A 16,220-nucleotide genomic window follows, 5' to 3' on the forward strand; every position below is an offset into this window, starting at 1 on the left:
TCTAAATGCGTGTTCACAGAAAGGTTCGCGAAAATTGCGTACAATATACCAAACTGGATTTGAATTATTAATATAAACCCTCTTATTATTTTATGTATGTAATTTTTTTGGTTATGTGGGAGTAAAATTTGCAATCTAAATACGCACGTACTCACTGCGCCGCACCACGTCGGCCAGCATGTACTACAGTCGAGCGGTGGTACGGTTACCTTTGGTGCCCACGGTGATGGTCCGCACGTACTCCCTGCGCCGCACCACGTCGGCCAGCATGTACTGCCGCACGAGGCCGCGGATGCGCTTGTCGGGCTCGCGTCCGGCCAACGCGTACATGCCCATGAAGTCCAACGGCAGACATTTGTTTGGTATACCCTATTGACATTTTTTGGTCATATTCACACATTTCTTAATCACTCATAATATCTAAATTCACAATCATAGAGAAATAAGGCGTCTAAGAGCTACTCTCCGACTACTTTCCTTTAACGTAGTCTTTGAACATCTGAACTAAACATTTTTATGCAAAATCACAAGTGATCTTCAATCTACCATATTTAAAAGGCATCAATTTTAAAATGGACATAATGTATTTTGAACGTGTTCATAATATTTTACCTTTGATAAGCCCTTATGTAGTTTTGCAGCGAACGCTTCTCTCACTTCAGGTACATCATCCTGTAAGAAAATCATTTATTACATTAAAAAAATCATTGTCTGCACCTATACAAAAACAAAATTGGGTATGTAATATGACAAGAAATTAAAAATAAAAGTAGGTAGAAAATCTCATTTCACACTAATTATATTAAAATATGATGTTGTTTTTATTATAAAATGGAAGATGAAATAGAACTACTTCTTTACATGGAAGATGCCAATTCTAAAAATGTTGTTTTCTGTTATAATTCTCTAGCGCTTAAGTGAATGTACGACAATAATATAAAAGATGACCAAACACAGTACCTATGTTGACTCTGGCTATCAACAATGGAGTTTGTGCAGCTTCTTTTGTTGACGAATTTTAGCTTGTAGAAATAGTAATAAGATAAGAAAATAGTATTATTATAGCTTGGCAAAGTCGTTCGTAACACTCCTATTGGTCCGCGCGGGCCGGGAGGGGGGAGTAGCGATGCCCCGCGTGCACGACTTCATACCCGCGCAGTTCTTCCCTCTGCCCCGCGCGCACTACCTCACACCCTCGCAGTCCTTTCCCCCCGTCGTCCGCATATCATGGGAGTGCTAAGCTATAGCCTATTATAAGATAGAGGTAATAGTAATGAGAACCAGAGGCAACAAACGTACCACCATGAGATGCGACAGGTTGTAGAACTGGTCGGCCGTGAACTGGTCGCCCACGCCCTTCTGCTCGCAGATCTTGAGCATGGCCGCGCCCGCCGCCAGCCGCAGGTGCGCCATCTCGGCGGCAGACACGCGCTTTTGCTGTACAACATGATTCATATTGTTAAAAAACACATTTTTTTTTGACGTTATAATAGTTAAAGGAGCCGAAGAGGGGATTTTTGCAGTTACTTGAGCGCGTCAGCGAATATACCTTGCACGTTGCTCAGTGCGTCTACCAAGTATGAGCTCTTATTATTGGTGGGTACGTTTAAGGCAACCAAAAAATAAAACTTCAGAAATACTCAAGCAGCACGTCAGATTAAGATAAGGTAGGTGAGTTGATAGCTAAAAGGTGTGCATTCAAATTTGACATTCAAATAAATTTGAGCGTAACGTTATGGAATGGGAGGGTACTAATGTTACAAAATAAATCCTTATATTTCTGTTATCCAGCCACAAATTACTTTGAATATTTTTTTTACTTGTTTTGAATAAATTAATCTCTAAAATAATCGCTCATGTTTTCTGATGATTTCAGTAAGCCAAAGTAATAAAGTCTTTATAAAGTAATAAAGTGTTTGTCTTTAAAGTCTGTAGTTTTTTTCCCTGAAAAGCGAAAAAAGTACATTTATTTATTTAGTACTAGCGGACCCGATCAAGCTTCGTTTTGACATAAGTGCACTTATTCTCTATCCCTACTCTACCCCTACCCTACCCCTACCGCTTGACTCTTAAACGTCTGTATGGGAAATAGAAAAGGGCAGTTTTTAGGGTTTTCCCGGAAATTATTTGTTTTTTTCTTACCTTTTAAACCTTCCCTATACCTCCACGAACATTTCAAGACCAAGATAAGATAAATCCGTTAAGCAGTTCTCGAGTTTTAGCGAGACTAACGAACAGCAATTAATTTATTATTTCTATCGTCTAATCTACCAAATTTAACCGATTCCAATGACGCTGCAGTAATTGCAAATTTAGAATCCCGGCCTCCCATACTATAACGTCTCGACTTAAGCGATCGATTTATGACGCATCAAACTCTCTTCCACTCCATCGAAATGTTTTCTTATGACGTTATCACGTAAATTTATCGGTCGGTAAAAATATTGGTTGTTTGTAAAGTCGGTTTACGGATATATATCGTAGCTCTTCGTATATCGTTGTAATTACATTAATAGAACATCGATCCTGAATAGGTCGATACAATATGTCAATATTGTAATTCAGATGATACCTGTAATAGATCTCCTTTATGTACGATAAACGCATTTAGCATCCTAAACGTCTTCTGAGCAGATAATTCGTCCTTCTTGAGTCCTAGGAGCCAGCGGGCCATGCATTTGAGGCCTTCTAGTTTGCAGCGAGTCTCTTCTGGCAGATCCTCTTCATCACACCAACCGCCATCCAGAGTATTCGAACTCCCACCACCTTCTCTGACCAGTAACTCTTTCACTATCTGTTGACAAAATATACATTTAAATATAAAACAGAAAAGGTGAAGGTTTGGTTAGAACTTCACTTCAATTAATTTATGCCTTTGTGGTACAGGTTTAGGTACTTGTATTCTGTGGTTTAAGTAACTATGAGCTTCATAATAAGACAAAGTCGCTCGGGGGGGAAATTGAAAAATTAGGAGATTTTCAGAAAAACCAAAGTCCAAGATGCAAACCTGAAGTGGCACTTTGTTTGAAGAGTCTGTGGAAGTTGGAGTCCCAAGGTGCTGGAATGACTACCCCTCATCAGATAGTCATACACACTATATGACTAGGTACATTATACAGACTATATAATTACAGTCTTGTGTGCTCAGTCCACCTATTGATGATAATGATTGCTTTAGGTCAAAATCTAAAGAATCGTCACAGAATAATCATCATCATTAACAGCCAATGTCCACTGCAGTGTAATCTCTCACCTTCCACAGACAAAGTCTCTCAGCGGGCGATGAAGCAAGCTATACTCGAAGTTTCTCTGCTCGATCGAATCAAAAATGAGGAGATTTGCAGAAAAACCAAAGTCAGCACATGCAAACCTAAAGTGACAATGGACAGGCCACATAGTTTGAAGAGTCTGTGGAAGTTGAAGTCCCAAGGAATGACGACCCCTGGCCTGATAGCGTAATCCACTAGGTGGACTGAAGACACAAGACTGTGATGTTTGGAAGTCCATGCAAAAGGCCTTTCTCCAACAGTGGACGTTCATCGGCTGTTTGTTATGATTGCTTGAGGTCACCCAGTCTAAAGATTCATCACAGAATAATCATCATCATTAACAGCCGATGTCCGATGATTTGACGGTCTCCGTGGCGCAGTGACATACGCGGTGGATTTACAAGACGGAGTTTGATGTCCGGCTGGGCTGATTGAGGTTTTCTTAATTGGTCCTGGTCTGGCTGGTGGGAGGCTTTGGCCGAGACTAATTACCACCCTACCGGCAAAGACGTACCGCCAAGCGATTTAGCGCTCCGGAACAATGTCGTGTAAAAACTGAAAGAAGGGTGGATTTTCATCCTCCTAACAAGTTAGCCCGCTTCCATCTTAAAAAAAAAACAAAATGTCCAGTGTAATCGCTCACCTTCCGGGAGACGATGTTCTTGATGATGACGGGGAAGTCCTCGGGCAGGTTGTGCGCGATGTGGCCGAGCGTGACGATGGCGGTGCGGTAGTGCTCCGAGTGCGGGCTCAGCGTCGACTTCAGCGTCTCCAGGATCTCCGTGAAGATCTGCGCGCGCTGCTCCGGGACGTTCACGAATAGACATCTGGACAAATAAATAAATATTTTGGGTAAAAAAGAAACAACAATTCGGGTGTTGATGAAAAGGTCTTACCACGAGGAAAACAGACAAACATCTGAGCAATGGATTCACTGTACGGATGCCAGGTCTATTGTGTGAGACAGAAAATCTACTATCTCTAACCTATATCTAAGCAGAGCCTAGCCCCCCTAGCCAAGTGGTATGTCGATTCTCTTTCTACGATCGCTTTTTTTTTTATTGTCTACTAGTTAGCCCTTGACTACAATCCCACCTGATGGTAAGTGATGATGCAATCTAAGATGGAAGCGGGCTGACTTGTTTAGAGTAGGATGAAATTCACACTCCTTTCGGTTTCAACACGACATCGTACCGGAACGCTAAATCGCTTGGCGGTACGTCTTTGTCGGTAGGGTGCTAACTAGCCAGCCGGGGATCGAGCCCAGGACCTCCGTTTTGTAAATCCACCGCGCATACCACTGCGCCACGGAGGCCGTGTATGGGAATGATAGATCTTGATCACATGACCTGTCGATAGCAAATGTCATTCCCTTCTACATACATCTTTCTACTTTTCGAAGCGTTGGCGATTGTAGAAAGAGAATCGACGTGCCACTTGGCTAGGAAAATATCGTTCGATGGCGGCAGAGTAGTACCAGTCCCATCTCATTCGTCCCAATGCAATGAAAGAGATATTCCTCTTATTTATATTATAATATTCCTATTATATTTCCGGTTGCATCGCCATTGGCTGAAATTTGCCTATTTCTCTTCTCGAGATTATCTCGTTAGCCGCATGTTAGCGCCACAGGACTTGTAACTGAGGCGTAGGGTTAAGAGTTACTTTATGACTTGTCAACACTTCCTTTCTGTTTGTGTAGCTCTACTTGCCCTGCCAAAGATAAGATCCTTACTAAGACAGCTTTCAATACCTGTTCCACTAAAAAGGATAAGAAAAAGTTTACCTGACAGCGTTTTTGGCTTGTTTCGGTGTACCAACTTCAGCGTACGCCTTGCATAGAATTATCAGCTTAGGGAACAACGTTGGACACGCTTCACCTGTAAAAATTTAAAACATTTGTATCGATATCAGTTATAGAAGAGTACATTATTAACAGGAAAAAAATTGAGGACGTGGTCGTGCGCCGAAATCATACTTTCCTCAACATATATCAAAGGTTATCTGGCAGATATTGCTATCCTACTAATATTATAAACGCGAAAGTTTGTATGGATGTTTGGATGTTTGTTACTCTTTAACGCCGCTACTATTGAAGCGATTTGGCTAAAATTTGGAATGAAAATGGATTTTACTCGGGATTAACACATAGGCTACTTTTTTTCCCGAGGGATTTGTGAAAAACTAAATTTCACGCGGACGAAGTCGCGGGCGTCCTCTAGTTAGCAATAAGACAGCCTTTGCACATACTTGTATACTATGTTTTCTACTATTTTCTTTGTTATAGTTTTTTTGTGCAATACAGTCGTTATCAACCCATATTGGGACGAATGAGTTAGCCGTGATAGCCCAGTGGATATGACCCCTGCTTCCGATTCCGGAGGGTGTGGGTTCGAATCCGGTCCGGGGCATGCACCTCCAACTTTTCAGTTGTGTGCATTTAAAAAAAAATTAGATATCACGTGTCTCAAACGGTGAAGGAAAACATCGTGAGGAAACCTGCTTACCAGAGAATTTTCTTAATTCTCTGCGTGTGTGAAGTCTGCCAATCCGCATTGGGCCAACGTGGTGGACTATTGGCCTAACCCCTCTCATTCTGAGTGGAGACTCGAGCTCAGCAGTGAGCCGAATATGGCAATACAGTTACCATACTAATATTATAAATGTGAAAGTGTGTGTGTTTGTATGTTTCTGTCTTTCACGGCAATGGAGCGGAGCGACGAATTGACGTGATGTTTTAAGTGAAGATAGTTAAAGTTTGTATGGAGCATTCTGCAATTTTCAAGGTAGAAAGCCAAAAATTGGTATGCAGACTATTTATGACAATTTTAGGGTAGCGGTAGGGGTAAGGGTAGGGTAGGGTACCGGTACAAGTAGGGATATGGTACGGGTGGGGTGGGGTTAAGATAGGGATAGGGTAGGGTTAGAGTTGGGGTATGGTAGGAGTAGGAGAGTAGGGTAGGATAGGAGTAGGGTTAGGGACGAAGTGCACATAAGTTCGCGAAGCTTGACCGGGTCCGCTAGTAAATAAATAAAAATAAACATCGAACCCCTAAGCAAACCGAACTAACGCTATCTTGTTTCAAGTTTGTTGGGTTCATGGATCAGCATTTTAATCGGGATCATGGATGGTTGCTGTCGACAGCGTGGAAACCGCTATTTCATTCATTGTCACATACAACAAACTTGGAACAAGATAGCGTTAGTTAGATTTGCTTACAACAAGACGAGTCTAATGAAAATGACATTAATGAACCGTCGGAGAGTGTAACGGAACCTTCACTCCCCACCACTCAACCCCTCTCCCAGCGCGCGATGCGAGCAGCTGCGCATCAGGCCGCCGCTTCGCAGTTTGGATCGTGCCGCGTTGCAAGAACCAGCTCATGACTAAGGGCCCCGTATGGGTTCGAAACTAGTCGGGCATACTCCGACCTAATATCACGTGAGTTTTAGCCGTGTTTCATAATCAATTAATATCACTTACTCAGCGGCCTGTATTTGCCGAGGAAGGTGAGCGCGGCGAGTATGTGCGGCGCGACCGTCTCGTCGTCCATCTCCAGCAGCGACGTGAGGCGGCTCAGCACGTCCTCGTGCAGGAAGTGCGCCGGGAACACGAACGACAGCATCACCAGCAGCTTCAGCCCGCGCTCCGCCGCCTTCTTTATGTCTATGCCTGCAAATTACATACAGTACACTACTTGAAACTAACGCGTCTGGCGTATAGCTTGACAAGTTCATTGATGACACTCCCATGATATGCGGATGACGGGGGGAAGGACTGCGTGAGTGTAAAGTCGTGCGCGCGGGACATTGCTACCCCCTCACGGCCCGAAGCGGGAGTGTAACAAACGAATTTGCCTTCTTTCTTTCTTTCTACAATCTCAAACGCTTAGAGAATTGAAAAATGTATGGGAATGACATTTGCTATCGAAAGGTCACGATCAAGTTATTGATCGGAACTGTCTAAACGTTTATACTTTCTATAAACGCTAACGCTTCGACCGAACCGACGTGCCATATTGCTACAGGCCCTGGTTAAATGCGTTGTTGGTCCAAGAAATTGTCGAAAAAAAATCTCAGCCCAGATTTTTTTTATTATTCTTTACAAGTTAGCCCTTGACTGCAATCTCACCTGATCATAAGTGATGATGCAATCTAAGATGGAAGCGGCCTAACTCATTAGGAGGAGGATGAAAATCCACACTCCTTTCGGTTTCTACACGGCATCGTACCGGAACGCTAAATCGCTTGGCAGTACGTCTTTGCCGGTAGGGTGGTAACTAACCACGGCCGAAGCGTCCCAATAGTATCGCATTATCATTATCATCAGCCAATAGACTTCCACGGTTAGACATCTGCCTCTAGTGAGTCTTGAGCCGCAAGCATCCAGCTGCATAATATCACATTTGCAAGTTATACGTTACTTACCACACTCCTCAGCGATTGACGAGTCTGTGCCTCTGACAGCCCCCTCCACAAATCCAACAAGTATGAGCAATGAATCATGATCCACCATCACTGAGCTCACTCGCTCTAGAAGCATCTTCACTGTGTTGTAATAAAGGTTTGTCATTACTGGTTGGCCTAGCTTTTTCAGCACATTTGACTGCAAAAAAGAAAGAAGTTTTGAACCCTCTAGTCTATAATATTAATTGATATAATAACAATAATTAAAGTGAAGTATTTACCAGTATAGGAAAGCTATTACTGCATACATTATTACATTCAGTTACAATATAAAAAATATAAAATGAAAAAACTCAAGAGCACTACAATAATTGACAAATAAAATATATCTCATATAATATATTTTACAAAGATACAAGTTAACATTTATCTATACTTCTATACTAATATTATAAAGCTGAAGAGTTTGTTTGTTCGTTTGTTGACTACTGGTCCGATTTAAAACATTCTTTTACTGTTAGATAGACCGTTTTTCGAGGAAGGCTATAGGTTATATATTATCCCCGTATTCCAACGGGAACGAGAACCACGCGGGTGCAAACGCGCGGCGTCAGCAAGTAATTAAATAAACTGCACTCATACTCACTGTAGTGCGCACACAAACTTCGCAGCTGACGTTTGGACTCAAAATCGTCTCCATCCCTTGCAACAACTCCGGCGCTTTCTTCATATGGCTGGAGAACTTGTTAAGAAACTCCTGCGCTTTCACCGATTCGGGCAAAAACTTAGAACTAATGTGTAAAACTTTAGCTATCATCTCCTTCTGTACGGCTGGCGTCGGAGGTTTTCTATGCAAATCGATCCATTCAGCGACCGTCCTTCGCACGGCCAGTTGATGTTTCTGAAGCTCTATGAACGCTTTGGTGGCGTTATCATCGACATTAGACATCAAATAGAACAGCTTTTTCATCCTCACTGGCGCTGGCAGTGTATATGGAACTAATGATGTATTCAAGAGTCTTTCAACCAACAATCTGTCCTCCAAAGCTGTCATGTAGTAACCATGGAGGATTTTGTCTTTTATCCACTGCACCGCTCGCTCTGTGGCTGGTGGTACAGAATCTTCTGTCAGGAACTTTTTGTATATCATCGCTAGACCAGACATCGCTTCTTTGCGTATTTTAAACTTCTTATCTAAAGTCCTCTCTCTGACGAAGTGTAACAAGTCTTCAGACTCGGCCACAGCTTCGAAATCTCTCTGAGCTGTCGCTATTATAGCCATGACGACTTCGTAACGAACTTGTTCGTGGGAATCGTGCTGTCTCATTTTTAATGTCTCCGTAATATCTTTCCTCAAATCTGGATGGTGTACGAGGAAATGCATACAATATTGGACGCATTTGATTCTAATTTGTACTGATATATCGTTAAATCTGCCGAGAAACGCTCGCCACAGAGCCGGGTACTGCTTGGCAAGTTCCGACCCTGGCTCAGAGAACATTCTGGCGAGTAGAGCTACAGCGCTCAGTCGCTCTTGGAATTGAGCTGACTTTAGTTTACACTCTAACTGTGGCAGTACTGATAGCAACACCGATGGGCAGCATTGGTTTAATTCGTATATTAATTCATACACTTTTGAAAAAATAACAAGATTCTTTTCTTCTTTCCCTAATATAAGAACGTGGTTAAAGAACTGAAATGAAACAAACAATTTATTAAAACGAGAATACATAAAAAATATCTGGAAAAAATTTTTTCTTTGTTCTTTGTTCTCGATTAACTATTTTTTAATTAACTATTTGAATAAACTAAACTATAATTAAAACACATGATAACGAATATTGATTTTCACTAGGTCCCAAGGTGCTGGAATGGCGACCCCGCACCGGAAAGCGTAATGTTGGTCGACCTCCCACTAGGTGGACCGAGAACATCAAGCGGGTTGTAGGGAGCCGCTGGATGCTGGCGGCTCGAGAAAGTTTAGTTTGGAAGTCCATGCAAGAGGCCTATGTCTAGCAGTGGACGTCCATCGGCTGTTAATGATGATGATGATGATGATTACTCACCGCCTGTATGTATGGTTCCAAGGTCTCGCTGGTCTTTATGATAAGCTCTTTGGCGAGCGAGTAGGCATGCTTGTGCTCTCGCTTGTTGGGCTCCACCAGGTTCATGAGGATGACGTTCAGCAGCTCGTTGGAGACCACGTCAGACTCCGTAATGAGGGGACACAGCACGTCCAGCATGAAGGACTTTACTTTAGACGAATGTTCAGTACTGAGGGACAAAAAATATACATTTTTATAAAGTCTTATTTTTAACAACTTAGAAATTCACATGAATTCTTCATAATATGCGGATTTTGGCTTTTTTTAGTTAAAATCTTCTGTAAAACAAAACTATTAATGAAAGTATTATTAACTTACTTGACAATCTTAAACATAAGTGAGAACAGTGCACAAAATATCTCCTGGCAATCTTCCAACTCGAAGCACATGTTGAAAGACTTGACATAGGCCAGATTCTCCAGCAGGTAGAAATACCGCTTGAAAGCTGGGTCTTTTGGGTCCCGGAGACCTTGTAGTTGGTTGATCAGGAACAGGAATATTGTTTTCACCTTGGGATAAAAAAAAAATACAAACATTTAGTATAAATAATTGAATATCAACATATATTTTATGTTCATAAATTCTAAAATATTTTATGTTACCAATTAAGCACCACCCAGCTTCATATTGCTCATTGTCGCCTGGGTGGTTCTGGGTCACTTCTGTTAGCAGACATCATCATCAGTCTTATTTAACGACTCACAACAGGCTAGGCCTCCAGATTCACTTGTCACAAGAGATGGGATATGAGGAATAAGACAATTTTATTAGGATGGAAGAAATATAATATTATGCATGCTGCCTATACGCGTACGTGCAGCAGGCAGTCATCCTCCATCCATCCCTCCCAGATGAAAAAATCCGGGTGGGTGTACACCCACAGTACAGTACAGTACAGCCTCGAGGCTATGCTTCCTTGCCGGGGGATCTTGTTCCCCCAGTCATGTTCTTCCAGGCTCTTTCGGGGCTGAGGCCATTCGGCCTTAGGGTACTAGTGGATGTCAATCAATGTGCCCCGCGCGGACTGCAATTACTCGCTGTCCTGCGCTGGGGCGACGTGGCGACCGTGGAAGATTCCGGACGAATTCTTCCACGGTAGACATCCTGGTGTCTCGGAATATGACGTACACGACTACGTGCATAGTAAAACAATGTTTGTTACTTTATTTTACTCTACCAGTAGATGGCGTTTTTAGACAACTTTGAAACAACCCCTTTTTGTAGAAGAACCTGTTGCGATACAGCTATATGCCTGAGGATCATAGATGGCGCTTTGTTTTTTATTTTTGAAAGAAGTCTTACTTCAGTGGTGTGGTCTACACTCTACAGCACACTCAGTGGCGTGCACATGGTTTTTATCTAGGGTAAGCACAATACATGAAAATTATACAAAACAGCAAATTTTTTATCAGTTACCTGGTCCTGATCCTTGTACGGCGCTTCGGGCGCGTACACTCGCAGCACGTCGGCGATGCAGCACGCGATGAGCAGCTGCACGTCGCGCGACGGGTGCGTGAGGAAGAACTCGTCCGCGAGGTGCAGCGCCAGCGGTATGTACTGCTGGTACATGCCCTCATCCTGGCCCAGACCCTGGAGGGTGTGTGCTAAAGCCTGGACAAAAAAACATGGACGTACAGTGCCAGACAATACGATTTTTATATCTATACATATTATAAAGAAGTAAAGTTTGTGGTGTTGTTCCTAAAACACCATAAACTTTAGCTCTTAAGGTAGGTACTAGGTAGTAATCTCTAAGGTATATAGGAGGTAATCTCTGGATCTACCAAAGCGATTTAGAAAATTCTTTTATCAATAGAAAGTCACGTTATTTGTCAGTGTCATAGGCTATAGGTTATCCCCGTATTCTCACGGGAATGGAAAGTACATGGGTGTAATCGGCTATAGTCTGGTGTTATCAAGTTCGTTGATAACACTCCCATGGTATGCGGGCGACGGGCGGAAAGACTGCGCGGGTGTGAAATCGTGCGTGCGGGGAAGTGACGTGCATCAGTGGTGGGCTTTTCATTCATCGCTACATGCTTCCCGCCCCGCGCGCAACAACGGGAGTGTTACGAACGAAGTTGCCAAGCTATAGTTGTTTATCAATCGATAACCAACTATAGCTTGGCAACAAGTTGAAGAAGAAATGGGAGGTAAAGTTTTCGTGGGACAACAGGATTCCTTTGTCCAATCTACTTTTTTTACATAAATATTCTTTAACAGAATTGATGAAGGACGTGTTTCGTATTCTATTAAAATTCACTAACGAAGTTAAAAAGGGGTAAAAAGTTATCTATACTAATATTATAGTGGTTACGTTAGTGAGTCTGTGATGCTGGGGGGTATGTATTCTCTGGATTACCAATAGAAAGCTACATGTTACCGAGTGACATAGGCCTTATTATATCCCCGTATTTCAACATTTTAAGAAATAAAGTAACACGTGTCTCAAACTGTGAAGGAAAAACATCGTGAGGAAACCTGCATACCAGAGCTCAGTAGTGAGTATGGGCTGATTATTCCCACGGGAATGGAACTACGCGAGTGAAACCGCAGGGCGTCTGGTAGTTTTAAATATAAGTAGGATACTTCTCGTATTAAGATCGCAATAGGATTTGTTCAAGACACGTACTCACAACACTAACAGTGGCCGAGATTGCACGATGACCTCGTAACATCCACGAGTAATACGAGAAAATTACTTTGAACGGGAACATTAGGTATGAAGCGGTATAATTTTGTAGAACAGATGATCTCTATCGACATAAATATCAACTAAAGTAAACTCTATAAGTGTAGACATCAGAATAAAAGTTGTTTTTAACTAGAATCATTAATAATATTTTTAACAATGAAACCGACTTCAAAGACGTATTTCAGTTATTTAGATTTTAACACAAAACTACTAAACCATTTTCATGAAAATGAAAAGGGACTCTGGAAATATACTCTTTCAAACAAGAAATAATTTTAAAAATTGGTTATTAAATAACGAAGTTATTAGGTAACAAACATTAAAAGATAAAAAACATACACCTCCTCCTTTTTTTTGAAGTCGGTTAAAAAAACCATTTGCCGTCTAGGCATAAATGCTACCCTTTACGACAGCTAAACCGATATTTATAAAATATTTTGAGTTTTTTTTTTTTTAATTTAAGGCCCAGAGAAACGTACATTTTGCCTTCTAAGTTATGCTCAGGCACCGCCCATATATAAATAAAAAAATTATAAAATATTTTTCCTCCAAACATGTGCCGCGACGGCTGCAGTACAGTAGCGTACCATGGTCATTAATTAATCATTAATGAGTCACAGAAAAATTGCTTTTTATGAGATAGTTATATAAATTCAAAATTCATTTATTTATTTTATAATGATTTGAATAATAAATTAATACTAAACAACAAAATGATTTCCTTCATCAGCATCATCATACCTCTAAAGGTGATGTCCGAATTTAAGGCCAATTTTCAGCTCTGTATCAATTGTATAATTTGGGCCCGAGTTTGTATGGAGAGGAGAGGAGAAGGAGGAGGAGAGGGTTTCTCCTTTGTTGATATCGTAAAGTACCTTTACGAAATTAAGAAATTATCAAATAAATTATGAAATTACTCAAAAAATTACGAAACTCTATCCACTTAACCGAACCTTGTAACAAAAATTCGAAAGAAAACTCAGGCGCGACTCATTCAAAAGAGTATTGACATATAAGTTACCAATTGTGTTATTATTTAGTTATTGACTAGGCATTAAGAGCGCGCAGCGCGTGGTACGATATGGATAAAATTCGAAGCGCAAACGAGACGCCGAATTATGACTTTCACGTGAGTGAAAAGCACGGAGCGACCCATTTTTACCTAAATGCAAGTAAATTAAACAACATAACGAAAAACAAAATGACCATGTTCAAGATATATACCTAATTTTATATACAAAACAAAAATTTAAGAAAATAAGTTTGCTTTTCCTGAGATTGAAAGCAAAATGTGAGCAAAACATGTATTTTTCAAAAAAATAAACTATCGAGAAAAAATTTACAAATTGTGTATTTTGTATAGTCATAGCGAAGCTAACACTTTGAAATATCATTTACCCAAATATCAGGCTCCTAACTTTACCAAATTACATATTGCACACTCTTAACTCCATCGATAACAGTAGGTGTATTATACATAAACAGTGCACGAATTGTTTAATTTGCTTTATCTTAACAACGGAAGTGTTACAGCATAACAGCAGTTGTGTAAAACAATAAAATGTATGTAGAGTTTTTATTTAATAACGACAAACAAACAAGTATTTATGTATAAATCCTATTTTTTATGAACATCATCTATACTAATATTATAAAGCTGAAGAGTTTGTTTGTTTGTTTGATTGAACGCGCTAATCTCAGGAACTATTGGTCCGATTTGCAAAATTCTTTCAGTGTTAGATAGCCCATATATCGAGGAAGGCTGTAGGCTATATTATACCCGTATTCCTACGGGAACGAAAACCACGCGGGTGAAACCGCGCGGCGTCAGCTAGTATATACTATAAGGAATGTATATTACTAGCCCGCGTCTTCGCTCGCGACTTCGTCCGCGTGGAATTCAGTTTTTTTTTTTTTACAAAATCCCGCGGGAAGCATGGGTATTTTCGGGATGAAAAGTAGCCTATGTGTTAATCCAGAGTAAAATCTATTTCCATTTAAAATTTCAGCCAAATCGCTTCAGTAGCCGCAGCGTAAAAGAGGAACAAACATACACAACTTACACACAAACTTTCGTATTTATAATGTTAGTGTGATAAAGAAGTAAAGTTTGTTAGGTTGTAGGGGTAATCTCTGTATTTATTCAACCGATTTTGAAAATTCTATTAACAGAAATCCACGTTTTTTTATTTCTATTAACAGAAACTTTTTAATATTTCAATTCTATTAACAGAAACTTTTTTCATAAAATGTTATAAAATCTAAACTAATATTAGTTCAAATTTTACTTCACGAAATGTCTTGGAATCTCAGACCATTTACCATAGGACCTGCCTCGCTAGACGTTACCCCTCTGACAAAAGTATATGATCATGATCTAACAAGTTTATACAAAACTGCGTCTATAGAATCGATGTTTCATTGCTTTAAATTTAAATCATTTAAGTGTCCTTATATTTATTGGTGTTAAATATTGTGTGGTGGCATGTAATACCCATAAAACGACCACAACACGAAGGGTCGCTTAATGGAGTGACCTTTAACTTGAAACATCCTCCGCTATAAAAAAATCAGTTTATAGTCGAGCGACTAATCAGTCATAGATGTAACTGAACATAAAAAAAATATATTTTCGATGTGTGAGTTTACACCTAGTCCCTCTCAAAAAAACGACAGAGAATTTTTTGGTGAATTTCAGTGCGATACAAGTCCATAGGTAATTGGTCTGAGCTTGGCGTGCATGTTAAGCCTACAGGAACATTTCCTCACTGGGCCCAAGGACCATTAGCATCATAAAACGTTTTGTGTTGACGTATGACATGGTAGAGTAACGAGCGGTGCCTTCTGTAAATTGATTTATTGCTTTACAGGAAGAAGCTGTTGATTCAATCTTTAGAAATGACATTTTATCTATTCACATAACATACAGCCTAAATCTATTCTATTCTATATCTATACTTATAATAAAACAGGTCTAATTCTGTCATCATAATCACTATTAACCCATATTCGGCTCACTGCTGAGCTCGAGTCTCTCTCAGAATGAGAGGGGTTAGGCCAATAGTCCACCACGCTGACCCAAAGCGGATAGGCAGACTTCACACACGCACAGAATTAAGAAAATTGTCGAGTATGCAGGTTTCCTCACGATGTTTATCCTTCACCGTTTTGAGACACGTGATATTTAATTTCTTAAAATGCACACAACTGAAAAGTTACAGGTGCATGCTCCGAACCAGATTCGAACCCACACCCTCTGAAATCGGATGCAGAGGTCCACTGGGTTAACACGGTAATTATGTACATTGAAGATATTTATATAAATTTAAAAGAAATTGAAAGTTTACATCGGACGAGAGAGAGTGTCCGCTAGTCTATATTAATATTATAAAGAGGAAAGATTTCATTTTTTGTTTGTTTGTTTGCATTGAATAGGCTCAAAGCTACTGAACCGATTTGAAAATTCTATATTTTATCCCCGTATTCCTAAGGGAACGGGATCCACGCGGCGTCTCATCATCATCATCAGCTAGCAGACTTCCGCAGAAATTCATTTTTCACAAATATCGCGGGATTTATGGATCCTTCCGAGAAAAAAAAATGTCAAAAACACCCCTACTCATTTGAATAATGTTTCATATATTAATGTCATTGCGTCATTGAGTTTTTGAAAAGATAGGTACAAATATTTAGTTAAATTCACATCCAAGCTGTTAACTCGATTTTACTAAGTGTACCTAGATT

The 16,220-nt window shown here is 40.4% G+C and overlaps 1 protein-coding gene across 2 annotated transcripts in view; it reads right to left on the minus strand.

Annotated features, from left to right (window-relative positions):
* Window positions 1-16,220, minus strand: part of LOC112050572 (sister chromatid cohesion protein PDS5 homolog B) — a 31,158-nt gene that overhangs the window by 8,178 nt on the left and 6,760 nt on the right. For both annotated transcript variants that reach the window (XM_052889068.1, XM_052889065.1), the window contains exons 3-14: window positions 11,198-11,392; window positions 10,100-10,290; window positions 9,743-9,950; window positions 8,323-9,369; window positions 7,698-7,875; window positions 6,754-6,942; window positions 5,056-5,149; window positions 3,913-4,096; window positions 2,573-2,794; window positions 1,300-1,437; window positions 613-672; window positions 210-369 (exon numbers count right to left, since the gene is read on the minus strand). In XM_052889068.1, the coding sequence (XP_052745028.1) occupies window positions 210-369; window positions 613-672; window positions 1,300-1,437; window positions 2,573-2,794; window positions 3,913-4,096; window positions 5,056-5,149; window positions 6,754-6,942; window positions 7,698-7,875; window positions 8,323-9,369; window positions 9,743-9,950; window positions 10,100-10,290; window positions 11,198-11,392 (2,866 nt within the window). The remainder of the gene's footprint in view (window positions 1-209; window positions 370-612; window positions 673-1,299; window positions 1,438-2,572; window positions 2,795-3,912; window positions 4,097-5,055; window positions 5,150-6,753; window positions 6,943-7,697; window positions 7,876-8,322; window positions 9,370-9,742; window positions 9,951-10,099; window positions 10,291-11,197; window positions 11,393-16,220) is intronic.

The sequence above is a fragment of the Bicyclus anynana genome, chromosome 2 (genome assembly GCF_947172395.1).
Source record: "Bicyclus anynana chromosome 2, ilBicAnyn1.1, whole genome shotgun sequence".
NCBI classification, from domain to species: Eukaryota; Metazoa; Arthropoda; class Insecta; order Lepidoptera; family Nymphalidae; genus Bicyclus; species Bicyclus anynana.